The 27846-nt window shown below is 41.4% G+C and overlaps 4 protein-coding genes across 5 annotated transcripts in view; 3 read left to right on the forward strand and 1 right to left on the reverse strand.

The window, feature by feature from the left end:
* Positions 1–1008: 1008 nt before the first annotated feature.
* On the forward strand, positions 1009–4101 carry Obp10 (odorant binding protein 10). 2 transcript variants are annotated; one of them, XM_077411974.1, is made up of 6 exons: positions 1022–1327; positions 2200–2287; positions 2901–2953; positions 3091–3247; positions 3731–3795; positions 3883–4101. In XM_077411974.1, the coding sequence occupies exons 1-6, from the start codon at positions 1268–1270 to the stop codon at positions 3898–3900; spliced, it is 441 nt and encodes a 146-aa protein (XP_077268100.1). In that variant the 5' UTR covers positions 1022–1267; the 3' UTR covers positions 3901–4101. The 2 variants fall into 2 exon arrangements, with proteins under 2 accessions (XP_077268093.1, XP_077268100.1); XM_077411967.1 differs by having other exon boundaries at positions 1009–1327; positions 3731–3917.
* A 1610-nt stretch (positions 4102–5711) lies between these two features.
* On the forward strand, positions 5712–6945 carry Obp11 (odorant binding protein 11). Its single transcript, XM_077411989.1, has 6 exons — positions 5712–5856; positions 5932–6022; positions 6199–6281; positions 6373–6475; positions 6687–6751; positions 6836–6945. The coding sequence occupies exons 1-6, from the start codon at positions 5773–5775 to the stop codon at positions 6851–6853; spliced, it is 444 nt and encodes a 147-aa protein (XP_077268115.1). The 5' UTR covers positions 5712–5772; the 3' UTR covers positions 6854–6945.
* Positions 6946–7563: 618 nt separating this feature from the next.
* The window catches only part of LOC143901152 (uncharacterized), a 61066-nt gene continuing 40783 nt past the window's right edge, over positions 7564–27846 (reverse strand). The window contains exons 2-24 of the mRNA XM_077413191.1: positions 27509–27822; positions 25715–26179; positions 22051–22442; positions 20366–20857; positions 19903–20245; positions 18904–19727; positions 18442–18611; positions 17997–18231; positions 17818–17900; positions 12770–13001; positions 12582–12681; positions 12193–12321; positions 11660–11838; positions 11418–11571; positions 10890–11295; positions 10530–10806; positions 10249–10430; positions 9550–9997; positions 9223–9415; positions 9014–9159; positions 8814–8937; positions 8387–8749; positions 7564–8274 (exon numbers count right to left, since the gene is read on the reverse strand). Of these exons, the coding sequence (XP_077269317.1) occupies positions 7564–8274; positions 8387–8749; positions 8814–8937; positions 9014–9159; positions 9223–9415; positions 9550–9997; positions 10249–10430; positions 10530–10806; positions 10890–11295; positions 11418–11571; positions 11660–11838; positions 12193–12321; positions 12582–12681; positions 12770–13001; positions 17818–17900; positions 17997–18231; positions 18442–18611; positions 18904–19727; positions 19903–20245; positions 20366–20857; positions 22051–22442; positions 25715–26179; positions 27509–27658 (6798 nt within the window). The 5' untranslated portion in view covers positions 27659–27822. The remainder of the gene's footprint in view (positions 8275–8386; positions 8750–8813; positions 8938–9013; positions 9160–9222; positions 9416–9549; positions 9998–10248; positions 10431–10529; positions 10807–10889; positions 11296–11417; positions 11572–11659; positions 11839–12192; positions 12322–12581; positions 12682–12769; positions 13002–17817; positions 17901–17996; positions 18232–18441; positions 18612–18903; positions 19728–19902; positions 20246–20365; positions 20858–22050; positions 22443–25714; positions 26180–27508; positions 27823–27846) is intronic.
* LOC143900516 (CXXC motif containing zinc binding protein) lies at positions 13004–14604 on the forward strand. Its single transcript, XM_077411953.1, has 3 exons — positions 13004–13140; positions 13223–13463; positions 13548–14604. Exon 3 carries the CDS (start codon positions 13576–13578, stop codon positions 14059–14061), a length of 486 nt encoding a protein of 161 aa, XP_077268079.1. The 5' UTR covers positions 13004–13140; positions 13223–13463; positions 13548–13575; the 3' UTR covers positions 14062–14604.

Raw genomic sequence — 27846 nt, forward strand, 5'->3', positions numbered from 1 at the left:
TGATTCGGTATACATATAAAACTGCGTGCGCGAAGATGAAGACTGAGGAGCAGGGAGGGACGGAGGAGTGTCGTGTATTCGTGTCGACGTCGCATATAGGATAGAGAGGAGATATTACGTAGGGTCGGATCGTAAACTGGTAACATCCGCCAATCAAATCCGTCTGTCTATGTGTGTGACCTGGCCTAGAATCGAAAGCTCTTCTATACCGAGGAGAGACACGGTAATTTCGCGCGATGAAAAGAGCGCGCTATATACACCGCGCCGGCGGCATTATACGATGTGGAACGTTTCGACCGTGTTGTCGAATCATTTAATCACGATTACGTCGAGGAAAGAAGAAATCTAATCTATAAAATCGACAGGATCAAATATTGGGAAGTACTTGTTTGTTGTTTCAATTATATATATATAAATCGACGTTATCTCATCCGAGCAAGAAGGTGGTACCCTAGTAGCACAATACAACATTGGCAACATGTTAACTGAATATTGGTTGTATTGGAAATATTTTTTGGCTAATATTTTCCAAAGTAAAGCTAATATTGGTTATTAATAAAATGCAAGTGCACCGCCAATTTTAGCATATAATAAAGATTTAAAGCATTTAATAAAGAATCTAAAGATCGTCTTTACAATTTAATACTAATATAAAAAATTAGTTTCTATACCCAACATAAAAATTAGATATATATTGTTAGCCAATATTGCTGCAATTAAATTGTGCTATTAGGATGAAGGAAGAAAAAATCGCGCTATTTTCGAATTTCTATCCCAAGGCTCCTCGTGCTCGAAACATAAAAGACACGTTGTGAACAAGAGGGAGAGGAGAGAGAAAGAGAGAGAGGGAGAGAAGGATAACAGCTCGCGACCTGCTCTCGAATCAGTTTCGAGGGCTGCGCGCGGCAGGGCTCGCAGCTTCCACCTCTCTCTCTCTCTCTCTCTCTCTCTCTCTCTCTCTCTCTCTCTCTCTCTCTCTCTCTCTCTCTTTCTCTCTCGGCCTCTGGACCTCGTGCCTCATCTCTCATCCCGACCCCCGTTCGGCCACCCGCGTCCCGCCACTCTCTCTCTCCCGTCTCCGACGTTCAGTCCGCACCCTCGCCTCGCGCACGGCGCGTACTTCGCACGCCTTCGCCTTCGTCGACACGCGCCGGAAATCGCCGCGAACAAAGGGAACGTACCGTACGCGCTCGCACCACCGACGGCAGCAAGGAAGAAGGTTCCGCGATAAAGTGATAAGGATACGGAAGCTCGAGAGACACCAAGGATGAGGCTCCTCGCAGTCGCCCTGACTTTCCTCCTTCAGGCGTGGATCGTGTCCTGCGGGGTACGTGACAAAACGGGGCGGTGGCAGAGCTGATCGAGACATATAGGCGAACCTGGGGGGATGGGAACTCAAACGAAAAATTGTACCCCTTCGAAAATTAATTGAATTAAAAATATATAATACGGGGGAATTCGATAGAAATCTATTTTTTATTTTATTTTTTACAATTCCTCTAAAATCAGAGAGTCAGGGGTGCGACTATGTCTCTCGAAGCTTAAACGAAACTCGATAGAAGTGAACAGAGAATCGTGGAAGTTTTTTTTTTTTTAATTGAGTGTTCAATAATGCTTTTTTTATTTCCCATATAAAGATAATTACGATCGCGATTTGCTCGATTTTTTATTCAACATCAAAAACAAAAATTAAAATTCTCTGTGCAGAATGGAATTAAATGGGTTTTAAATCAAGAGGAGGTAGAATATCGGTCGGAGACGAGTGCACACGTTCAATAACGCGTGCGACACTTTCGGACTCGATATTTTCAATATAGAGACAATCACAATCGTAATCTACTCGATTTTTTTATTCAACGTCGAAAACGAGAATTAAAATTCTCTGATGTGCAGAATGGAAACGAGTTTTAAATCGAGAGGGGATAATATTTTTTCTATTTTGTCTCTTTGTGGCGGAACTTATAGAAATGAAAAACGCGCGGGGGCGATATTGAAATAATTATAAAAATATAATCGGGTATTGAAACAATAACAAAGAGAAATAATTACGTTACGACAAAATATTCCTTCGCCAAGTTGCTGTAGATAAACAAATGTATTATAGTTCGCCAATACAGCTTCCGCGAGAGCGCTCGTTTCTCGCTATTTATCTCGACTACTGTCTATTAGTCTCAATGACACCGCCGATCTATTTTGCAGACGAGACCCAGCTTCGTTTCCGATCAGATGATCGCGACCGCAGCCAGTGTCGTGAACGCCTGCCAAACGCAAACGGGAGTTGCTACAGGTATCTAACGAGAGAGAGAGAGAGTTCGTTCACCTCGGGCGTGAATGAAATTATCGATCGCGCCCTTTTAATTGCCGCGACGACGCATAAAGTTATAGAATGCAGCTGCGATGCTCGCGAAACCGAGTTTTCCTGCTTCAAATTAAATTGGCAGAATAATTTCCTAATCCTATACACCGTTAAATATTAAAAGATAAAATTTAAACCAATACGCCTAAGTTAAATAACGTTTTGTTATTTTTAACTACCGTGTGTGTCAACATTTATTATTTTGACACAAAACAGTATTATTTTAACATTGGTTTAGTTAAATTTACATTGCTTCAGTTAAATTAACGACGTATTGATTAGGAATTACAGATTTGGAATTACAGATTCAACAGATTTATAGGAATGGTTTGAAATAACTCAAATTGATATAATTTGACTACGAATTTAACACTATATCAGAGAGATAATGAACCTAACGTTAACGCGTTCGATGCATCCAATTTGAGTTCCAAAAAACTTACAATGGAAATTAAGTTTGTTGGAACTGAAATTGGATCTATATATATATATATATATATATATATATATGGAATATATATATGGAATACGTTTTTTTTTTTAGCCGACATAGAAGCGGTAAGAAACGGTCAATGGCCGGAAACACGTCAATTGAAGGTGAGTGCCGATGCGCGAGGCGCGTGAATTGTCAAATTATGCCTGGGCAAAAAAAAAAAGAGAGAATCGTTATCCCAGCGTCGAAATGCAAAGATACGGCCGAGCATTAAAGGCCGATTCAATCTGATTTCTCGCAGTGCTACATGTATTGCCTCTGGGAACAATTCGGTCTGGTCGACGACAAGAGAGAGCTGAGTCTGAACGGGATGCTGACATTCTTCCAGAGAATACCCGCTTATAGAGCCGAGGTCGAGAAAGCGATCAGCGAGTGCAAGGGGATCGGTAACTATTTGGGTATCTACTGTCCTTTTTTTCGTTTTCGTTCGTCCCGATCGATTGCGTGTGCTCGAAACACTTACGAAATCTGGAAGTATTATAATCCTCTTGAAATTATCACCTGAAATTAGTTAATAACTCGCTTCGAAATTGAGAGGATATTCCAAACTGATTAAAGCGCAATTGATGATTCCAGGAATTTTTAACGGCACGTTTCGATCGCAATTAGATTGACAATAATTAAAAAGAAAAAGAAAAATTGCGATCGAAAAGCTCCCTAAAAGATATATATTTTTGTGTCTCTTGAATTATTATAATGTAACAAGCGCCTCTTCAATATCGAAAGCTTCGAGTCTTTGATTCTTTTTTTTTTTTACTTTCTATTTAATTCTGACATTTTACCCGAGTGTGGTGTTTGATTTTATTTTCGATTACACACGATCCTTCGTTTCGCGTCACGTATAATAATTAATGGCCAATCGCATTTCTCTCTGTTCGCAGCAAAGGGTGATAATTGCGAGTACGCGTACACGTTCAACAAGTGTTACGCGGAGTCATCTCCGAGGGTAAGTGATTCCCATAATCTTTTATAAATCGCACATATTGCGTTATTATCCTCATCATCTCACACGCGATCGCAATGTCCGTTACAGACTTACTATCTATTTTAACGAGCCCCGCGGGAGGACGACAGTTATGAAGACCAAGAACAAAATGCTCAAGATACAATTTCGCCGAATGTGTTGAGATGTTTTTACGTTTAAACCACTTTCCACATTATCATGTAACTGTGCTGTATATACCATGCCGTATTGCGTAAACCGTATACGATGTGTGTGTCGATGAAATAAAGAATTCAGCGATCTAATCGACATATCTTCAGCTCTCCTTGCCATTTTGTGCCCTCGTTGCAACGCAAAACCGAACCATCCTTACTTTCCGAGAAAAAAAAACAAGTTCTAAAGTTCAAGGTTTTCGTACGAATTACGAGATGTCGGAGTTTCTTTTTCTTTCTTTTTTCCGAAGACGATTTGTATATGATTTGTATAAAGTGTCTCTATCGGATTGATTGCCGGATAAATTGATGGCGCTCTCGCGCGTGACGATATATATAATAAGACCGAGTTTGATATCGCACAGATTGCGGCAGTAGAGAACGGTCCAATTGCCGGTTGAGGTCACACTTGATGATCGAACGCAACGGATGGAAGAGATCTACAACTATAACACACTTGAAACGCTCATTCGCAAACGAGTCCTTTTGTGACGTCCAGAACAGAAATAGCGTCGGCTCGTGCGCGTTCAGAGCAAGTGGAAAAGCATTACGATATATAACGCAACGCGAGAGCTTTCCGATGAACGCGAGGCAGACGGCAATAACGCAAAAATCATTAATTATTAGATAAAATCACAAACTTTGTGAATAAATATGCAAGTTATAGTCAATTAAAGTTCGTGATTTTATTTTATATTCATTGGCGGAAAAAACTTTTCTATTATTTTTGAATCATAATTATTAGATCGAGATCACGATTATTAGCTCTAGATTAAGTCTATAGATTATACTTTAGATTACATATTATATTATATTTTAGATTAGATTAGATCTGTAGATTATATATTTCAGAGAAAAAGAGAACGAGAAACTCTACGATTTAGTTTACGGCGATCTACTATTCCGTTCGATAGCAAAAATGTAAATCTTGCGACAGTAAGATACGATTTAATTGTGCAAAATCGGTTGCATACGAACTCATGACGCGAAGTTACACAACGCGCGGGATTACCGCGGCTTATAATTAAAAGACTAAAACATTTCATTTGTCAGCCGGGATGCATTGTTACAGCGCTCGATTCAGACGTCTATAGGTATAATTTTCTGAAGTACCGAAATCACAGGCCGCGGAACGAGGAAGAGATTATCGTGCGATTGTTAAATTACTTAGGAAGTAGCTTAGGATATGATTTATTCTAAGTTATACTATTATACGTTTGTTTACCGTCATGCTTCTCGCTTACAGCCGCACGTGCATTACACAAAGTTTCATATTGCTAATCTTTTCCCGGTATTTTAAATAATTTTGTCTCTACTCAAGCTTGCGTCTCTTTCGAATTTTCTTCGCAGAAAGCCTATATAAAAGAAATAGTTTTCGTGCGAGAATTATAATTTTACTAATTATTTTACATGTCAGTTACATATAGTGCAGAAGCTCGGATCTAATAAGTAAAGATTATTTCGAAACATTTCCGGAAAATATTTTCAAAAATACAATTATGATTCCGCGATTATAATTCACGAAATTTGAAGCTCTGACTCTGATACTTATAGTTAATTATCCCGACGCAATATATATTCGTGTAATTCGCTGATAGTTGAGTTTTGTCTTTGCCTGCTAATTATTATCTCCCACTTCATCCCCTAGGACAGCATAAATTCTCGATGATTCAGCGTGGCCGCGCACTTAGTAATCCTAGATGGCCGAGTAAACGTTTATTTTTTTTTCGGCTAGATCCGTATCGACCGCGTGTGTGAAATACGAGAAATGGCAAGGGAAAGCTTAATTCTCATCTGTGCCTCTCTGATCTTTACGCAGCTCGTCGTCGTGAACGCCGCACCCGGTGACGAAGTGAGTACGAATATATGTGAGTTTAAAGCCTATCCGGATCTTTACGATTGCGACCGATATAATATAATTTTATAGGATATAAATTGGACCACCGTTCACGAAGAGTTAAGGAAATTAAGTGGAGGTTTACGGAAAAAGTGTAGCGCTGAAACTGGCGTGACAGTCGGTACGTTCTTCAGAGCTTATCGCATTAACGAGCGAAAGGACTTATTCGATACTTAATTATTAATAAGAGAAACGATCGAAGTATACGTCCAATTGTTTGATATTCGCCAAGAATAATTTGCACTATCTTCCTTATCTAACATTAATAGATATTAATGTTAACGATTTTAATCGCAGCGATGATGGACGCGGCAGAATTAGGCGATTTTGACAAAGCATTGGGGTGCTACTTCAAGTGTGCGATGGAAAAAGGGGGAGTGGTAAAAGCTATTTTTTTTTTTTTTTTTACAAAACGTAGACGTAATAACGATTAGAACCGAATCGCTGAAGCTTTAATTTTTTCCCGATCAGATGAAGAAGGACGGAAAAATAAACTACAAGCTCTTGAGCAAGATGATGCCGCAAGCATACAGGCATATTGGAATGGAAATGCTCGACCAGTGTCGTACCATCGGTAAGTATCAGTTTGTTGAGATAATAATACTTGTCTTGATGCGACGCAAATTACATTGCATCGTCTAATTATAAAAATTAAAAAAATATAAAAATTATCGTTTGTGCAACGACTTATTCCATCATAAAAAAGCTACATTATGAATAATAATCTTCGATGTTATTACAATTAATGTTTCACGTTTTATATAATTGTCTACAATTTCTTTCAGATGGCAGCGACAATTGCGACAAGGCCATGAAGTTCAACCAATGCATGTACAAAGCAAATCCTGTGGTACGTATATAATGATTGATATACTCGATTGATGCAATGATTCTAAATGTGTCATGCTATATGTCCTATTGTATTTCTTTCCAGGCATACTTCGTTATCTAAATGTAGGCATACGTGTAAGTGGATAGTAAGAGATCCCAAAATATTGCCTGTACAATTTGAGATAAAACTGAAAATAAAACGCCTAACAGCTATCCATTCTCCGTTTCTCTTTCTTACGCTAATTTACAGAAAAGAAGTGAAATACATCTTCGAAAGAGTAAGAATTGCATATATTATTTGCGAGTACGTTTATAATAACAATTCTATGAATATAACAACAGCAATTTTTGTATGTACATCTTATTTTATTAACTTAACGGTTATATCACGATTTTTACGTATCGGATGCAGTCGGTGTGGCGCACGTATCAGCACGCCTTGCGTTAAATTATTGCATTGATAAAGTTTCTCGATATACATACAAACGATTCGTGTACGTTATATACATTTCTGATCAAACACGTAATTCTTCCGTTAATATTGTCCACATATGTATAAATATTAATAAATCTAAATACACGCCAAGTATACCGCGACAGTCTTCTATTGAATTGTAATAAGAAATCTTCTTCGTTTCCGTGATATACGCGACTGTTGTGACAGATATTGCGGACAAATCACAAATAATCAGACATATAAAACAATGAATGATGTAAAATCTTTACATCTTGAATGATGTAACGATCCTTACATCCTCGACAATCTCTTGAGATCATTACAAATGAGTCTCACTGTATAAATAATGATGACGCTAATAACAACAATATGGTCTATGCTTTCCGCGGCTTCGTCTTTCTCTTGTTAATATTCATTATTTGCTCGACTATGATATCATCCGCTCTGGGATCGATGGGAATGGCCTGGACGGGCGCTCTGGAGCTCGGCACGGGCTTGGACCGTCTCTCCAGTAGCGCGTTCAACCAGACCCACAGCTTCTCGCGATTGAGAAACGCCAGGGCGACCAGCATGATGAACGGCAGCGCGATCACCGATGTCTGATTCATCTCGCCCTGATCGACTTTCCGCTCCGCGTTGAACGCTAGTTTGACGTACTTGAACGACGAGTTCGCCTCGAAGTAGATCGAAATAGTGCGGTACTTGTGCACGGCCTGGGACAGCGACGACTCCAATTGGACGAAGTACTTCCTGCCGTCGGCTTGCAACGGTGGGAAATGCACCAGGAAGCCAGCGTTGTAGCTGCCGGCGTTTTTGCTGGCGGTTTGCTGCACGTCCAACTTGGAAACGTGCACCGGCGAGTCGGGAGCGTCCTCCCGGCACAGCTTCACCTTGATCGTGCGATAGTGCTCCGGTTGGGCGGACGTGACGTGCACCGAAACGTCCGTGCGCGAAATCGGATGGAAGGCGATCAGCCGCAGGCCACGAATGTCCTCCACCGGCTGCACCAGCTGAGAGCTGGGACTCGTGCGCTGTATATGGGCGTTGCTCTCCACGTTCGGCTTCAAACGGAAGGTGTAGATGCACTGTAAAATTAATAAATCGTCGCGTCAAAATCGTTACCGAAACAATTGAGATTACCCTGTATATATTTTTTTTGCTCGAAATTCGAAATATATTATTAATATAACTACTCACTGTAGGTTGAAGACCGCGAATCCTGAAGTTACCGTTCTCCTCGGTCGTAGCCTCCTCTTGAAGACTGGAGCAGTTCCCTTGACCCTGGACTTCGACCAGCAGTCCAACTTCCGGTTCCCCGTTCAAAGACGTAACAGAACCGTAAGCGCTATAGGCAACTCTGTTACCGAATAGATTCACATTGACGGTCGCCCCTTCCATGACATTAATCATCTTTGACGGCGGATCAAAGCGGTACTCCTTCATCATGGGTCGTAGATAATATTCGCCCGGCGACAACGAATTAAATATGAATTTCCCATCTTCATTGGTTATGCTGTTCTTGCGGTAACTTTGACCACCAGACAAAGAAAGGAGCACACCCTGCAAAATGATACGATATATTATATTTCCTTGTCTTCAGTTAATGTCTTATCTATCAAGTTACCTGTAACGAAGAACCATCAGCGTGATCAGAAACTTGCACAATAATCTCGGCTAATTTGTGCGCCAAGAACACTCCTTTAGCATCAGGTCCAGTGATTACAAAACCATCCTTCTCAGCTGTAACACTAATAGCAGACAATTGTTAATTTCACTACAATTAATTGTTATAATAAAAAAATATATATAACTGTGTCAACATACCTATATTCGATTTTCCCATCCAAAGGTCCAACGCTGTAAGTCCCGTCTTTTTGTGTAACTAACATGTGAATTGGAGACTCTTCGCCTTTCCCAGTTATCCGTATAGTTACACCTTCCAACGGCGGAGAGATCTGTCCGGCTATAATCTGAACAATATTTTCGCTTTAGCGGTGAAGTTTATACGTTTAATACAGTAGTAGTTACTCTACCTTTCCTAAATCACCGGCGAAACTTGCGATGTCGTTGTGACAGTCATTCACGCCGAAGATTTTCAGAGACGGCGGGTTGAAGAGTAGAATGTCCGATAACGGAGTGATAGTGTACATATTATCCGTTTTCGCCTTAAACTCGAACTCGTATTTGTACACGCCGTCTTTTTTTACAGGTTTCAGTGGACCAATCCTAAAGAAATATATTAATAAAGAAAGATGTACACATGATTTTATATATCGCAAAGAAATTAATTAAGACATTAATATCACTCAGATATGAATGAAAAAATATATGTAAAAAATTTTTCTCAAAATATCACTTACGTGACACTGTCATTTGCGTCTTCGATTTTTACTTTAAGATCATTTTGCACGCTCAAGCTTATAATACTGCCTTTGTGAGTGTGTTCGGTGGAATGCAGCAAGATCGGGGAGAGATTGCTCGTGTCCCAAGTATAGGAGGAATTTTCGTATACGTGGCAACCCTTTGGAACAAAAGTGTATGCGCCAGATTTAGGTACGCAGTGCCTCATGCTGCCTTTGTTCAGGGGTAGAGTTATCAGTTTCGTGTTATTGGGCTCGAAGTACTCCACGGCCGTATCGTGAGACGATATGAGGGTGATGGAGAAACCGGTCTGCTTGAACGGTGGCACCTCGGCGCGCTCCGACGTTATCGAAATTCTGTAGCTGGGATTCTCCCAGCAAAACACATCGTTGTCGATGAAGATCTCGTAGTGACCAGGTAGCACGTCCGTGAACTGGTATTGACCATCTACGTAATGGAAAACGACTTCACAGACAGGGATAGTAGTATCGTCTCAAATTAAACGAGCATTACTGCAATAACAAATAAGTACAAGGTACTTTTATTTGCTTGAAATCAAGATAACTTTCAAGCTTATTGCAAATGCAAGATTTATAAGATTATTTTTATTTTACAAAACCATATTTGTTATTGCAGCTCAAGTTATTATCATTAAAAAGATTGAGTTAAAAGATTTATTAGCATTTATGTCAGCACACCTCTAGCTTGTACCGTCTTTATCGTGACTCCATCGAGAATTTTCAGAGTAACGGAGACTTGACTGCAATCCGTCCCTGGCAAACAATGTACCGTCCCCGTTAACGTGGCCTTCAATTGTAAGAAGTTGACATTGGTAATTGGTTGAGACGTCACGTCAATCGTTTGTTGCAGCGGGTAGAATCTAGAGATATAATAAAGCTTTTATAATCCGTAACTTTTTACACATACAATTTCATAAACGTTTGCGTATATTCTGATTTATTTTTATTCTATTACTTACTGCAAACCCTTAGCTTTCTCTTCCGTGCTCACAACTACGCTCAACTGGTATTTATCCGGTGCGAGGTATACAGAGTACTCTCCCGTCTTCTCGTCGGTGTCGAGCTCCTTATAGAACGTAGCGGCTGTGTTCTGAATGGATATTCGGCGAAAATGCAGCGTCCCCTTTGCCGACAGGGTTACCTTTCCCGAAACTTTATACGCCGAAGGTATCAGCACCGGAAGTTCAGGCGAAGTGGAAGATATTTTAACTATCCTTTCGCTAAATTGAACATTTGCTGAAACAAATAATTTACTGGAAAATGATTCCTAAAGATCCAATTTACAAGAAATTTCGTAAAATTTCATAAATTTTACATACCAGATTCCGCTCTGAGTGTATATTGGCCGGCTTTCATGTTATCCAGTACGTATTTCCCGTTCTTATCCGTAACTGCAACTTCTTTCTGCGTCAAGAATATCTTTGCTCCTGACAAGGGATTTCCATTCGTCGAGATAAGAACAAGGCCGCCGACTGTGAAGCCAGTTACTTTAAAGTCTTGAGCGAGGACCACGCTGCCGTGGCCAACTTTGAAAGACAATTCCGGTGGTCGAACGTCGAACTTTGTCTGGGCGCCGGCGTAGTGAGGTACAAGCTTATAATCGCCCGGCGATAGACTGGGAAATATAAATCTACCGGTATTGTCCGAAGTCACGTGGCAAAGCGGTTTCTTGGATTCAAAGTTCTTATCCACAGGGGTAGTCTCGCACTTCTCGGCGACACCATTCTGTAAGACGTACAAAATTATTCATTCTACGTATAAATCTAATAAATACTTAAAAATTTAGAAATATCAATCTATAATATTAAAACATACTAGTAACAAGAAAATAATAAAATAAATCTTACGCCGAAAAGGATGAAGGATACACCAGCCACTGGTTCATTCTCGCTGGTGACTTTGCCACTGACATCATATCCCAATACTACCAAGCTGCCATCGGCGAGTTCTGTGTTTCCCTCTTGTACAATTACTTCAACTTTATTTTCTTTTAGTATCCATCTGAAAAAGATAATTAATATCGTTGTCACCTTGTGTATCTTTTGCAGCTTAAAATAAATTTGTTAGCTGTCAGACACTGTACACTTACTTGGAGTGATGCGCAGCAAGGAGGTACTTTCCAGGCTGAATGGGAGTAAAGTAAAATGTGCCACCTTCTGCCGTTAACGTCGATTTAATGGCAACTTGTTCATTATTGTTTATTGCATCTGCGTATCCCAAGTCAATAGTGACTCCTTTAGGACCAGAATCAGTACCTAAACTAATCACCTAAAAAATAGTAACTTTAATTTTAATTATATTAATTTAATAACTTTCAGACGCATATATATTAAAAATTACTGTTAAGGCCATTGCACGTAACAAAGTTTTAGTCATAATCGTAAGGCCGTAAGAAAATAGACCACGCACAGTCGATTATTCTCCTTGAGCTCGAAGAATAATCGAGTGTGCGTGGTCTATTTTCTTACGGCCTTACGATTATGACTAAAAATTTGTTACGTGCAATGACCTTTAGATTGATTACGAAATGAAATATAACAGAATGTAAAACTACTGTTAAATTGTAATATATCCTCGGAATATAAATATTTTCACGTAATAGAGAGAAAATTTATTACTCACACGTCCTGTAATACCAAATCCTTTGAACGTAAAGTTAATATCTTTTCCCTGACTGCAGTCATCCGTGACACCGTCTACATTCAACGTTACCTCGGTGGGCTCAAAGCTCCAGCCTCTGGGAGGATCGACCTGATATATTGAAACACAGATAACTTTCATAAAATCTTTTTACAGTAAATTTTTGAACACCAATTATAGAAACCAACAATTTTATAAATTTTGTACAAGGATTAAAGACCAATCTTATTCTGTTCAAAGCAAAAGAGACTTTTGGAAATAAATTTCTACATTTATATATTACATATAAATTACGAATTTCTTTTGTCGCATACTATTTAACAAATTTAATTAGTGACAATGATGGTGCATCTTTCTCATTTCCAGCTCACCTTCAACACGTATTCTCCCTTGTCGTACAGAGGCAAGAAGTAGTACCCGGTGTTAGGCGCGCACTCGGTCTGATCCTTCAGACTGCCGGTCTTCGTGTACCTGACAAGTTTATCTCATGAAATTCAATTAAAACTACAGATCCTAACCTGCAACTGGCCTATAACCTCTCACCGAGGCGGACACTCACAGTCTCACGTGCACCTTCGTGAAATCGATGTCGGCGTGACTCTTCAGGAAGCCGCCGCATCCCAGGATGTCCTGGGCGAGCGCGCCCGCGACGAGGGCCGCCAGGCAGGCGAGGAAAACGAAACCTCGTCGAGTCAGATCCATGCCGCTTGTCATTGCCAGAATGGAGCCGCGGCGGGCGCCAGCGCGCGCCGACCAGCGACCAGCCGCCGCCGGTGGTGAAGTCATCACAGCTCACAAAGCGCGTGCGCGTACAATTCGTCCGGTAATCCGGAACCCGGGGTATATACCACCGACTTGACCGGCTTCGTCCTGTCCGGGGTGTGCGAGACGAATCGGGTAGAAGTGTGTGGACGCATTTACTCCCGAGTGGTAACGTTTAACTTCTCTTTTGATTATTATTTAATATACACTCATCATCATCTGACGTTTATTCTGAATTCTAAAAATGTAGGAGGGAGATGCACGTTGGAAGCTGAGAACTTCAGTGATTTCAGTCGCTCGTTGAAAACTGGTCGGTTTGTTTACCCGCGGATCCGCTAATCAGCCTGATCAGCCGTCAGCCACACTCGCCGTTCGCTGGCTGTCGTTTTGCAATCGCGACACTGTCAATACCGTCATCCGCACGAGGATTTATCTGTGAATTTTACTGTGCGGGTCGGCATTTTAATCTCGCACCACGAGGAATCTCGTAGGTAAGCTGATCAACCTGAACAAACATTCGTCTTTCACGTATATGCATATAAGTACGTGCTACTTGATTTATCGACCACTTCCAGGAGGGACGCCGGCGTGCCGCGATCGAAAATGGTGAAAATAGCGTTGCGGATCAGGTGCAGGCTCGACAACGTCGAGGAGCTGAGGCCGTGCGGGCCCGAGTTCCGGTGGTGTCTCAAGTTCATCTGTGGCAATTGCGGCGAGAAGTCGGAAAAGTGGAACTACATATCCCTGGACGAGTCGACGCCGATGCAGCGGGGCAGCGGGGTCAATCACTTCGCGAGCAAGTGCAAGATGTGCATGCGGGAGAACACCGTGGCGATAATCGAGGATTCGATCGGGTCTTTCACCGCGGACGACCAGGGACAGTTCAAGACGATCGTCGTGCTCGACTGTCGGGGTATAGAACCCCACGACTTCTCCGCGAGAGACGGATGGATAGCCAAGGTCGCGGACGGCGGCACGGAATTCGCCGACGTGGATCTGAGCGAGGGCGAGTGGGAGGACTACTGCGACAAGATCATGGAACCCGTTGGGATATACGAGATCCAGCACAGGTTCGAGAGAATAAAGTGAAATCGTACCTTGCACACCTACCGGAGGCACGCGTTTTGATTATCCTACCGGTTGATACGAGACGAGGCGGCATATATACGTCTGTCATGTGTAAATACTATGTAAAAATATGCATCGCAGTCCTCATGCCTCTTTCACTTCTCTCGCGCACAGATTGTTAATATATATCATACAATTATAATATATTAAAATATCGTTAGATTTTTCATTGAATTGAGAAGATAAATACCGTTCACTTTCTGCCTATATAGAACTCGCGTCTGTGACTTCTATTACAGGATGGCCTCTGTTTTTTTGTTTGCGTCTATAATCAATGAATAAGTACGTCAGAAAGATCATTTAACTCAAATTTCATTGATCGTATGATGGATGATAATTCTGTTGATCTTGTGTGAACAATTATTTTGATTGTATCTGAAGTTTAAGACAATATCGTTGCACATACACTTGTTTGATACTAGTTATTCATGTTTGCGTGAATAAGCACAGCTTGCGATAAGATAAGAATTATCGCTTTGTAATAAACATATAGTCTTTTCATAAGTTGCATTGTCTCTTCTATGTAATCCTCGGGCGTTGGGGTATTCTCTTTCGCGCACAGAAATACCTTCGATCCTCCTTCAAGGCAGAGAGTAAAAGCAAGCACCGATCCAACGACATAATATAATTTATTCATAATCATATAAAAAAAACCATTTTTATTTCGTAAATGGCTTGGTACACAAGAGATGTCGTTTGCAACAATAATTCCACTTTGCCTCCAAGCACGTATTCGGAGTTTGCCGATCCATACCCTGCGTAAATAATCGAGTGACTAGTGTCGTTTTGCGGCAAGGGGGCCCAATGCTCGAAACTGTGCTCGGCTTTAACCGATTCGCGGATCGCACAAATCCGGACAACATGCCTCTCTCTTCCCGTCACCAATGCAAACTGCATTCTTGGAATGTCAATGCGATCGCATAAAAATCATCGAACTTATGACAACGACGCATTAATCCGTCTTTACGATTATAAAAAATTAAAATATTCCTTGGTTAAAAAATTATGTTATATACACAGTGTCTTGTTTTTTTTTCTCACGTATAAAACTCGAACAACGTCTCACTTAACGATACTCGGGCGTATCGCGCAAAGACTTTCGATTTACGATCTCCGTCTGTCTCCACAATAAGCTATGAACGGAAAAGATTACGATGTTCGAAAGGAAAATCGTATAGAGGCAATATTTCACGGCAATAAATCACAAACGCGATTCGAAAGAAAACGAAGAGGGGAAGAAACAAAATGTAGGACTTCGTTTACTTGACGATTGCCTAATGCAACTAACGCTACGCTACATTTGTCTAATGCTTTCGTTTACTATGCTTCCTAATATCTAACACAAATAAATATATCGCGTGCGTATTACACAATCCGCCGTTTCTCGGTGAATCTTTAACGTATTGAATCACATGTAAGTAATCGCTAAAATTTTTTTTTAATCTAACAATCGATAACGCTATCAGTCTATTCTCACAAAAATATCACTATGACCGAACATACCACGATGACGATACAACCAGAGCCCGAAATTACGAAATCGATCGAAATTAAATAAACGCAAACGTAACATAAATAAATAAATAACGCAAACGTTCGAAATACTCTTAAAACAAGAATACTCTTTTTTAAAACAGAAATAACTACTGTGTCTTTTTAAATCGCTTAAAAATGTAACTCGAAAAAAATACGAAACCTCGCGTAAATTTGTTGCGCGAATGCTGGAATGGAATACTCGACTCTGGCCGGCATGGAAGATTTGTAATCCGCTTGACGTAACTCGAACAATTATCCTATTAGCAAATCGAGGTTTCTAAAAACGCTTTAACCATGATTCTCTAATGTTACGAATATGCATCGCTGGTGCGCTTTTTGATCGGTTAAACGGCTCTAATCTACTATCTAAGCTATCGTCTTTGGTATACTAATCTGGGGGATGCTTACTTTATTCAGAAACAGAGGTGATTGTTCACGGGGAAAGATCTCGCTTCCCGGGGATACGAATATCGCATAAAAATAGGAACATTACGAATAATACGTATAAGCTAGCTGATTATGGCGTCCCCATTATGTCTCACGGCGAGAAACGATTATCAGTAGTTCTCGTCCTCTGTGTGAAAAATAAGTGACGTTTGCGGATGAAGAATCGAACACGAACGAGGAGCGAAATATAGCTTTCTCCACTGTGAGTGGATATGGAAAGCCCCCGTGTTTTACAATTGCCTCCTGTATCGCGTCCAATTCAGCTCAAAGTGGAAAAGGTGCGCACGCTATAAACATCGTTATTCTGCAACAGATCAAGTTGGAAGAATCGAGAGTGCTGGAGAAGAAAAGCCTTGACTTAAATTTTTATCTGATGTTAAATTTTTTCATCTCTATTATGATCCGCGTTATTCATACGTATTCTCATCGCTTTGACGAGAACGCATATAAATGACTTTCACGTACAGCTTGTCTGCTTAATCTATTTAACCCTTTAAGCCTCAATTTTTAGTTTTTACGAAGTACATATAAAAATTAGTTATATCCATAGAGGTGATTAGACATATATCTTGCTTAAGGAGCTTACATACGTAGGAGGTTTTATTTGTCTCGATGAGGCTCAAACGGTCAATGAAATTTATCTCAATGTCAATCAGCGTTATCCTTCCCCAACCTATCTCGATCGAGACTGGGCCGTATTCCTTGGGCACGTATCGTTTAATGTCTTTCTAATATCTAAATCGATTATATACGTTTTGAGTCGCCTATCTGCTAGTGTATTCGGCTAAATCCGTGAGTTTCTAAATTCGTTAGATGGATACATGCTAAATATCTATGCTTTTTCGATACTGTTATATTACTCATTCGCATGACGTGCGTTACTTTTGACGTTCCTTGCTACGATTTTTCACTATGTTTCCTTGTTTCTTCTAAAGTATATCAAAGACAGACACCCGTGAATAGGCCCGTTAGATGTTGAATAGTATAGGCTCAATCCTAAAACGCTAACAGGGACTCTGGCAGGGTCCAGTACAATCTCAAACTAGTGCGTGCTATCTTTCTCCTTGTTTCCTATTGCCAATTTCGTAATAATATATTAATGATTGATAATATTATATTTTGTATATATTTGAAAAAATGTTTTATAGAGATGTTAATATAGCGATAGTGATTAATAATATTAATTATTCTATTATAATTACTTAGTAATATATCGGTTATTAATAATTCCACGTTAGCGTTTTAGGACTAATCTAACGTGATTCGACGATCTGTAAGAATTTCTCGTCTGCCGTCATTTCGGGGAGAAATTTCGGAGCGAGCACCGCGAAAGACGATAGATCGAACGAGAGTCTAACTAGTGAAAAGGCTAATCTAAAGCGACAAATGAAAGTCGTCCTACCCGCGCGAAGTTGCGTAAACTAATAAAAACGACGAAAGGAAAGTTCGTGAGAAACGTTAATTATTGTGCGAAACGAACAATAGAGCGGAACAATGCCCAGCGAGAATACGCGACACTCAATTTCGACTCTCTCTCTCTCTCTCTCTCTCTTTCTCTCCCTTCCTTTCAATCTCACTTTCTTTCTCTCATATCACGTAGACGGACAGAAAAATAGAGATTTGATGTGCGCGTCCGCACTCAGCCGACCCTGGTATCGTCGAGCCCGAGAAGGATCGCGTTATCGTAATTTGGTATTCGGCGCGCATGGAGTAAACGCCGCGCTTAATCAATACTCGTCGCAGCGCGCGGCGGCTCGACCAATCGCGGATTCGCCGAGGACAAGACTCGTAACTTCGATCCTGTCGGTCCGGCCAGCCTGTTCCCCTTGCAAGGAACAGGATATAGACGCCGTTAGAGTCGTGATCGTGCGGCACAATAGGCCGGAAACGAGTCGACCGGTCGGATTCAAGGCAGCTCGTCGGTCAGCAAACTCGTCGGTTCCAGGCAAGTTTGCTTCAGAGTGGCTGACTGATCTTCGAGGCTGCGCTTCAGGCCCTCGATCGTCTGCATCAGCATCTGCCGTCGTAACTGGGTCAGCTGATGCTGGAAGAACTGCGAGTCCTGAATGTTGTTCGCGTTCGCCTCGGCGGCCAGTCGCTCCTGCCGCAATTGCGCTACCTTCTCCTTCAGGGATCTCCTCGAATCATCTGCGTATACAAAAATAATATTAATAGACCGATATCGCGATAGAACAATTAAACCCGCGTAATCTATTAAGATTACAATGGGACAATCAATGCAACTTTAAAATTAAATTAATATCTTACATATTTGTCGTCGTTTGATATGGTTAGTATTATCAAGGAAATAATTTTTCAAGTGTCTTACAAAAGAAGCAGATATAAAGAAACACGTACCAGTATCATCGGTTGCTGTATCGCCATCAGAATTTCTTAGCATAACATGCTCGCCCAATGTCTTTTGTATTCTGCCATATGTTGCGCTTCCGGCGTACACTTTCCTTTTCACCGGCTCGCTTTGCGGGCAATAGGAAGAACCTTCTTTGATGGGACCCATGTCGACTGATCTAAAGATATTTTTCTGTTACAAGTATTCAACGATCGCACGTTCACTGTTGACATTAAATCAGTATTATAATATATCGATAATTACCGTTCATCGTACGCAAACTTTCTGTGTAGATTAATTAAGTCGTTTCTTCTGATGAAATATTGTAACATAAATTAATAACGATACAACAAGGAAGAAAACTATCTTTTTAGATCAATTTTTTTAAGAAATAACGAGAAACTTTTAATCAATTTTCCATTAAACTACAATTTAGAAATTATTCAAAATTTCGTTAAACAGTTTTCAACCTGAAAGTCATCAATGGAGCCCTCCGTCTCACGTCGCACTTCTCCTCGGAATCCGACGAGCTGGACGTCACTCCCTCCTCCTTCGTCGATTCTCTCGCGGCGCGAAATTCCTTTCTACCACCGACGAGAGAGCCCTGCGTCATCGCGTTCGCGTGTATCTTCTCTCCAAGAGAATTGTTCATATTCGTGGTTTCCGGTTTCACTCCGCCGTTACAATTCAGGGCGATCCGAGGTGATCTGTTGCCCTCCTTGCTTTCCGGATCGCCATTACGCGCTCGATGCACCTGACGGTTGATCAGGCTCCTGCTGGGCGAGCTCTGGGGCGTCGTTCTGCGCGTCATCGCCGGCGAGTCCGGACACTTGGACAGCTCGTGCTGTCGGAAAACAGGCGGAGGCTCCTTCGGCGCGAATCCGACCGGCGAGTTCCTCTCCATAAATCGATGAATCGGCGAACACGGCTGAGCGAACTGCCGTTTGGGACTGGTGTGCTCCAGATCACGGATACTGCCGCTCTGCAATTCCGGCTGGGAATTGCGGCTCTTCGACAGCGCCAGTTCGATGTTCAGCTCTGTGTTCTTGATGAGTTCGACGCGCTTGTTCGCCAGGCCGTTGTGCAGTTTACGCGACGGCGATGGCACACACGGCGAGGGATTCTGGTACTTTTGCATGCTCACCAGAATGTTTTCCGCCTCTAGGATAAGCTCGCGATACTTGCGATCGGCCTCCTTGTCGGCCTCGATCAGCGCGATCTCCGACGCGAATGTGGTCATGTACGTGTTGCCGGCTACGTGGCGTCGCACCATGTTGCCATTCACGTAACTCACCTGAAGAAAAAACAAAGTAATAATATAATTTAAGTTCTTACTAAAAGCTCTTGCTATAACCAACGTCATCTCACGAACTGGAGATAAGAAAAGCGAGAATGAAACATGAAAAATGCTAATAAATTGATCATTTAGTAAAAAGATTGGACGGAACGTGATTAAATTAAAATCTCACCGAGTTCGACCGTCTCTTTACGATCTCATTCTCGATCACAGGTCTGATAGTCGACGGGTTGCCATTCAGTCTCATCGGCGAGAGATTCTTGTTCACGTCGTGCTTCCTGCGTCGCAAGCACATCGGGGTGCCGCCTACGCTCCTGCTGCCCTGATTGAATCCGGAATTCTTCAGTAGCATCCTCTCGACCAACACGCGGTTCAGATTCGCCGTCTCGTCGTCGCGGTCTAGAGTGGGCTTGCGACGCTGCGATATCCTCTTCTTGCGTTTCTCGCTTTGCTTATCATCCATCTTCCTGTGTCGCGAGCTCTGCCTTTTCGAACTGGCTCTGGTATTCATGTTTCTAGCAATGACAGAAGTAAACGATGTAATATAAAATTATTGTTTGGCATATAAAAAATGATGTAAAACGCTAAAATAAATCTTCGATAGCTTGAAGGGGTAAACATTTCTTAGAGCTTACCTCTGAGAGACGATCTCGTCCTTGCTCCTGCGCTTGAGGAAGGACTCGCGGAGCCTGCTGCCACGTCGGCTTAGTTCGCTGGTGAAGGTGAAGTAGGTGCAGTGACCGGTATTGGGAAAGTGATCGGCGCCACATTCGAGACTGTCCAGGTCGAGGAACGAGCCATTGTCAATGTAATCGAGCTCGTCGTTTTCGAACGGATCGTTCTCGTCGCCGCCGTCCTGGCCGGTGTCGATGTCCGACAGCGAGTCGATGTAGTCTTCGCAGTCGGTCGGGTCGCTGTCCGACAGGATGTCCGTCTCTTTCTCGTACACGTAACTCTCGTCGAACTTGCCCATCATCTCGTTCAGCGTGATGTCGTCCTCGGACGAGCGCACGCTGCGCGTCACCGAGGACGCCGACGAACTGCTGCTGCTGGCTCGTCGTTGCAGGGCCAAAGAGATCTTCGGTCGGAGATCCATGCTTGATGTAATTCTCCAGTTTTGATTAATCCTGCGCAAGACATATCGTAAAAAATCTCGTTTCAAATTCAATGGACTGTTTTAGATATAAAAATACTGATTGAAAATTGGTTTCAATTGTGTCAAATGTAAGTAAAGGAGTCAACGCGCGGAAGAGAAAAAGTTATACGTATGAAAATGAATGATACGTACAAAAATATTTTATTTGGACTTTTTTTATCTCACTTTTAATTTAGATTTTCTTTAAAAGCTCTAAATACACGCGATTGCGTATAAACTGCGTAAAGCTATCGACAAAAGAATGAAGTTTATACAAGCTGCCGTCAGTAAATTTTGTTTTAATCAAAATTTCGTTTTACTATAGAACGTAACAATAACGTAAAGTACACAATAATTTGCAACTCAATGCATATGCAATTTGTAAACTAACGATAATTGCACTGCAAAAGAAATTACGACGAGCGATAACATCAGCCGTGTAATCAGCTTGTAATTGCGCATAAAGAATTAAATCTGGCGTAAAGGGCGGACGTTTTCGTAATTGCGGGTCGGCGGCCAGTAAAGCGCACAGTTTCGCGGAATCTTTTTCTGCTTCGCGGAACTTTTCTAAGAATCGTCGGTCTCTTTTTTAAGTAGGTACCGCCCTCGCCTCGGTCAATTCCAGACCGAACACTGGAAAAGCCGATAGATTTAGAGAAGGAAAAAACTTCTTGAAAAAAGGCGTTCGCCAGAAACTTACGCAATTAGAAGTTTCTTCTACAAGAAATTGGATAAATTCCAGGAGAGCAACAACACAACTACAGAAATATATCAGATACTTTTACCCGCGAAATTTCTCCCGTTTCGCTTTTACATTTTATTTTTCCGCAGCTTCTACTTAAGCCCGTCTATCAGATTAAAATTTGACCAAACAGAGCGAAGTTCACTAAAATTGAGATTAGTTTTCTTTATTATGATTGATTAAATTTCGCTCCAATCTTAAGCCCAATCTGTAGTGTGATACGGACTTTATCAAGGACGATTTTTAATTTTTACCTTTCTGCTTTCATTCAGACAAACTTCTAATCCGACTATAGACGTAATCGATGTAATCGTCTATAATTCTAATAAAATTAGATTTTATTATAATAATTCCGGTTAAATCTCTTTCAATAGAATGTAGCCTCTATCGGGTGTAAATCGCTTTGTTAAAAAAAAAAAAAAACATTAAAAAATATCACTCACGGGCTTCGGCCTGCGCTAAGGCTCTCCTGACGATGCTCCCTCCTGCCATGAGGCTCCCTGCTGCCGTTCAGGTTGACGTCGCTGGCACTGCCGGAGGATTCCGTGAGTTTCAGGCCGGAGCTGCTGCTGCTCTCGTCCAAGGCGAGCCGCGATTTCAGGCCGTTCGTGCTAGATCCGGAGGAGTTGGCCGACAGCCACGGGTTCGTCCGGATGCGGGAGCGTTCGCGGGGTGACTGCACCGGAGGCGAGACAAGCGGCGGCGGTATCGACGACGGTACCGGCAGACTGTTCCTCGTCGAATCGGCGGAATAAGACTCTGTCCTACGATGAGTGCTCTCCTGCCTCTGTTGCTGCTGGTGCCTCTGACCGTGATTCATCGGCGTCTCTGCGCTCTGTCGATTTAGAATAGAAATAAACAAGGAAAGGAGAGAGTCGAGGCATTTATATCTCATTAGTTTTATATTCGGCTTCATCGAGCATAATTGATTAAAGCTTCCGTCTTTATATCTACGGTAACTAATGTTCCGTGATGTAAAAAGAGACAAAAGATAGGTCGCGGACGACGCTTAAAATTAGCTAACGTCGACAAAATTGGCGAACCGTCGTTTCGCCGTTTCCTTTTAACGAGACAGTGCACGTTTTACGGTCGTTGGTACGGAAAGTGAAAATAGTGAATATTCTGTAAAAGAAACAAGCGTTCAAGCTTGCCGATAGCGCTATTGTAGGTGAAAAGGTCGTTTCATTTGCATTTGCGTTTAAGATTAAAAAAGAGATTATCAAAACATAAAGCGTCGACAGCAAAAATTTTCTCTGTTAGTATATAATACACAAATCAATTAATTATTCTTGACTCTACACAATAGAAGATATATGTCTTGGGGACGTGTTCCTTATTGCTCCGTTAAAAAACGCGCACGAAAATTGATTCGTCCATTCATTCAACCCTTTAAAGTCGCGCCTTTATACTCGTCCCCTGTATACCTACTTTCGCCCTTATCGCCAACCCAAATCCCAAACTCGACCGTTCCTCTCCAACCTACCGAAACGGAGTTTCGCGCGACGACACGCAATCGATCACGAGCCTCGAGGAGGAAGGATTTATTATTCACTCCTGTCGCCCATTAACGCTCCGATATCCTGGCTCGTTTCGCGACAATAATGCGTCTTTCTCTCGGAGTCGCGCGAAGGGAAGAGCGGAGCGAGCGAAATAACGTTTCCGGACTTTTTTTCACCTCCGTGGTTCAGGAGGTGCGCGACACAATGCGGGTAATAAAATATTTTTTTCCCCGCGACAAATAGCGGTACGTGCGCCATGAAGGGAATGGGTCATCGCGCCACCATCGCCTCTCAAGTAAGCTCAGCAGCATCCGCGGGATTCACCGAGAGAGGGAATCTCTCGCAAACTCTCCTTCTGTCTCTTGGCTCTTTTTCTCTCGGGTTTCCCCCGCGATACTGGGGATGCCGCGACGATAAACGCTACTTCCAGAATGTGTACTTCCCGCCACGACGAAAGAGGCCGGGTGTCGTTGAACTCGCGGCCTCAAAGACCCTGGGGCGGACAAGCGCGCCCCACAAGACGTCGCGCCCGGGGGTGTGTTTTAGCGAAACGACGACGGTAGTAATCTCCGCGCGGCAGACTCGCGAAGCGTACATTTACTTTCGGCCTATTAATTATTTGAGGCTGGGCTGAATGGAATGCGACGCGTTTGACGGAAGAGTCGGCGTCGCTCTCCTCTTAATTGTGAATACGCTACATCGAGGTATATCGAAACTTTGCAATGGCAGACGCTTCTGGCGTTTCTTGATCGAGCGATATCTGAATTAGAATTTTGCCTCGGAAAACTCTGGTCCTGTGAACTTGGCACACCATACCTAAAAATCTAAAAGTTTTTTTTAGAGTTCTGACTTTCGTTTGAATAGTTCTAGAGTTCTAGATAAGCATTTTAAATAGTTCCGATGATTAATTACAAAAAAAATCGAATTTCATATTTAAAACATAAGAAATTTTCATTTTATTTTTTTACACGTTCTAGCCGACCTGATAAGAGTTCTGCGTAGCGTTCCCTAAATTCTACAAAAAAGTCATAAGTTTTGTATGTAAAATAATTATTTTTCAAGTTTTCGCCGTTTTTAACATTTAAAAATCAACTTTTCGACGATTTTTGACAGTTCTGTAAGTTTTATTATAATTTTCCTACAGTTCTGAACGTGTTCTATATTATTTTCCAAAGAGTTCTAGTGATAAAAATTATGTGATTATTTTTTAAACAATTGTTTCTTTTAAGAAAGCCGCATTTACGGAAACTCTTTAGAAAATGTTAGAATACGTTCAGAACTACAGGATAATTATAATAGCACTCACAGAACTTTCGAAAATTGGACAGCGCCTTACCTACAAACCCGTAAATGCGGCCTTCTTAAAAAAAAAAAATATATTTAAAAAATGAATAAACAATGCTTATCGATAGGAGAACGTTAGGACACGTTTAGAACTGTAGAAAAATTATAATAAAACTCACAGAATTATCAAAAATTGTCAAAAAGTTAATTTTTAAATGTTAAAAACTGCGAAAACTTAAAAAAATAATTATTTCACATACAAAACTTATATAACTTTTTTGTAGAATTTTGGAAACGTTACGCAGAACTCTTATCAGATCGGCTAACACGTGTCAAAAAATTATTCTTAAATAAAGATTTCTTCTTATGTGTTAAATATGGTTTTTATTTTTAAAATAATTGCATTACTGTGAAAAGTGATTAAAATTTCTTGCAAAACCATGTGGAAAAGTCGCAAAAATACGATCCGGTCGGAACTGTTACCTTTCTTAGATAGATGTTACAGTTTGGGCACTGGATTTTCAGAAATCGATTTTTTGCTTCTAATTGCTAGAACTATTGATATATTTGATACAGAACTGTAGAACTCTATTGTAAAACAAACTAGAACTCCGAAGAAATAATTAATTTTCATGATTTGGTGCGCTGCGTGAACTTAGCGCACCATATTTTCAAATTCGATTTTTTTGTAATTAATCATCGGAACTATTTAAAATGCTTATCTAGAACTCTAGAACTATTCAAAAGAAAGTCAGGACTCTAAAAAAACTTTTAGATTTTTAGGTATGGTGTGCCAAGTTCACAAAACCAAAAAATCTCACGCAGCTACGAAAATTCGGTGAATTCTGTGAATCTTGTGTTCGAAAACGTTGTATTATTATTAAAATTAATTAAAGTATGTGCTTAAAACAGCAAAACGTTAAAACACGTTTAATTATAATATTATATTTTACATTAAATTAAATCAAATTTACATTTAATTAAAATAATATAAGTAGTTTATATTATAAGCTAAAAAAATTCTTTAACATTCTACAGAAAAAAACAGTAAAATATATAATTGAGAGTAATCGTAGCAGCTGTGACGATGAGAAGAAGCCATCTCTTCTCCAATTCGAAGATATATTTTTATTTGTAACAGTGAGGATATATCTTTACTTAATTATTTAAAAAGTTACATAAGTAAAAACGAAAAGAAAGTATAGCTGAATTTGCACGGTTTTCTCGTTAACGCGTTTCTTTAGCAGAGAATGCACCTTTTTCGACGCAGAGGATTGTCACCTGCCTCAAATTCCAAAACTTATGCCGAATGCAACGCACTTACCTTGTGCGGCGTACTCGTTCGTACTTCCGGCTGACCGTTGTCTCTGGTCATGTTCGTCGTGCTCGCGGATGACTGACCCCTGTTCTCGACTCTTCCATTTCCTGGAGCACTACCGGTCGGTGGCAGATCCCCTGCGTTGCCCGGTGGCCTCTTCGCTCTACTCTTGTTGTTATTGTTATTGTTGTTGTTGTTGTTGTTGGCGGTGGTGGTGCCGCTACCACCGTTGCTCTGAAAATAGTGGGTGCCGGTCCTGATGTTGATATAGTATTCGGGTGGGAAACTGGTGCCGGGCGAGGTGCCGTCGGTCGAGTAGCCGGTCGAGTACGCGCTCTCCGGCGAGGAGAGACTCACACTTCCGGCGGTACCGCCGGAAGTGCCGGACGAAGTGGTCACTGTCGCGCCGTAGCTGCCCCCGTGCAACCGGATACCGTCCACGTTCTTCGTCGGCGAGTCCACCGGATGTACCTGTGAAGAAGATCAAGAATTCCTCTGAATCGTACTCGCGATTTGCATCCCGAACATTGTTTATTAACTTTTATTCAATACGACGAGGAAAAAAAATATTCCAACTCAATAAATTGATAATAATGCTTATTTAAGATTATCTTCATATTTCGCAGATCTTTTAATGTTGGTCACATTAATTAAATTGATAAAAGATGTACTGATTAATGAACATCGACACTTGCGAAAATAATCGACTTATTTTTACTAAAAACTATTCAAAGATGTACAGAATTATTAATGTAACAAACTCATCTTATTTAAAAAATAAATGTATTTTGTAATAATGGAGAAGAAACTTATTTTTAAAAATTTATTTTCAGACAGCTTTCAAAAGTATCAAGAATGTTAATCTTGTTAACGTGATCTTCGAAAAAAACCCGCGTATTATATTAATTCGGAAGACACAGCAAAAAAAAAAAGAATTTATACGACGCAAGAGAGAGAGAGAGAGAGAGAGAGAGAAGAAGCGAAAGTTTATAAATTCAGTACTGATGTCTACATTAATGTAGTTTCGATAAGGCAGTCGTCCGGCAACTACACAAAGCCCGAAGATACTGGCGGCGCAATCTGCAATGGATGGCGCGAGAGAATGCAGGGGCGAGTCGCCTGACGGGGTGTGTCGGAAAAAGAATACTGAACCCTTTTTCTATCCGCCTTAACGATAAGCGTCGACGTGCCCGGGCAAGCTCCTACCACGGAAAACGCCGACCTAAGGGTCTGTTAGCGGAGAAACGGACGGGCGTAACGAGCAAACGCTGGCAAGCAGTAGGAAAATAGGGGAAGCACTTCGCAAACTAGTTTGCCGATAATGACGATGAATCCGACGAGCGTGCGCCTTTCGAGATACTTCAGAGCACGAGTACCTACCTCGCGCGCTGAGCGATTGCGAGTGAAAGCAATTAACGTTAGCCCCATATTTAAAATCTCGCAGCGTTATAAAGACTGCATGCGGAAACGATAAAAAAATTCCAAACTTCTGAAAGTTCCACTGGAAAGTTAATACTATTTATTTGTTATACCGATTGTTATAAATATTATATAAACTGCAGTTTTTCTCTAGACGTTCTTTCTCTTAAAATAAAATGAAAAATTTGGTAGAATATATAAGACGTTCTTTTATGTAAAAGGAAAGTCATATTGCAATAATAGTAGATTTCTTATAGAGCTTGTTTTAAAATTTAAATTAAATTACATAATGAGAGAGATGGGAAGGGATCACGAGACATCAAAGATTTATTCGGGGATCGTATCGCAAAACGATCGGGAAGTTGCGTCGTGATTGCTCACCTGGTGCAAAGCGGGCGATCTGTTGGCGCTGTAGTTCCTGGGGGAGTTGCAGTTCGAGTCGAATCCCTTGTCGCCCTTCTTCCGGTCCTTCTTCTTCTTCGATCGCACGATGTGTGCCTCCATCCACGTACGCAATTTCGTCCCGAACATGTTGCACACGAGTGTCGGCTAACGGAGCGGCGCCTCGTCGAAAATGCCCAAGTGGATAGAGGAACTCCTTCCCACGATTATCGTCCGCCGGAGCCGGCTGCGATCGCGTTATTTGCGCGCACGTACACTGCTCGAGCGTTCCATTTCACGGTGAAACAGGACCTCTGCAACGAGAAGAGACTCGCTCG

The sequence above is a fragment of the Temnothorax americanus genome, unplaced genomic scaffold (genome assembly GCF_048541705.1).
Source record: "Temnothorax americanus isolate GAGA-0224 unplaced genomic scaffold, ASM4854170v1 Scaffold10, whole genome shotgun sequence".
NCBI lineage: Eukaryota > Metazoa > Arthropoda > Insecta > Hymenoptera > Formicidae > Temnothorax > Temnothorax americanus.

What these genes read in the sequence shown, in the direction of transcription:
- Obp11 (XM_077411989.1), top strand. Translation starts at nt 5,773, where the DNA reads ATGGCAAGGGAAAGCTTAATTCTCATCTGTGCCTCTCTGATCTTTACG. An exon ending in ACGCCGCACCCGGTGACGAA is followed by an intron (nt 5,857 to 5,931) that starts GTGAGTACGAAT and finishes ATAATTTTATAG; the next exon opens with GATATAAATTGGACCACCGT. An exon ending in TGAAACTGGCGTGACAGTCG is followed by an intron (nt 6,023 to 6,198) that starts GTACGTTCTTCA and finishes TTTTAATCGCAG; the next exon opens with CGATGATGGACGCGGCAGAA.
- LOC143900516 (XM_077411953.1), top strand. Translation starts at nt 13,576, where the DNA reads ATGGTGAAAATAGCGTTGCGGATCAGGTGCAGGCTCGACAACGTCGAG.
- Obp10 (XM_077411967.1), top strand. Translation starts at nt 1,268, where the DNA reads ATGAGGCTCCTCGCAGTCGCCCTGACTTTCCTCCTTCAGGCGTGGATC. An exon ending in CGTGGATCGTGTCCTGCGGG is followed by an intron (nt 1,328 to 2,199) that starts GTACGTGACAAA and finishes TCTATTTTGCAG; the next exon opens with ACGAGACCCAGCTTCGTTTC. An exon ending in GGGGATCGGTAACTATTTGG is followed by an intron (nt 3,248 to 3,730) that starts GTATCTACTGTC and finishes CTCTGTTCGCAG; the next exon opens with CAAAGGGTGATAATTGCGAG.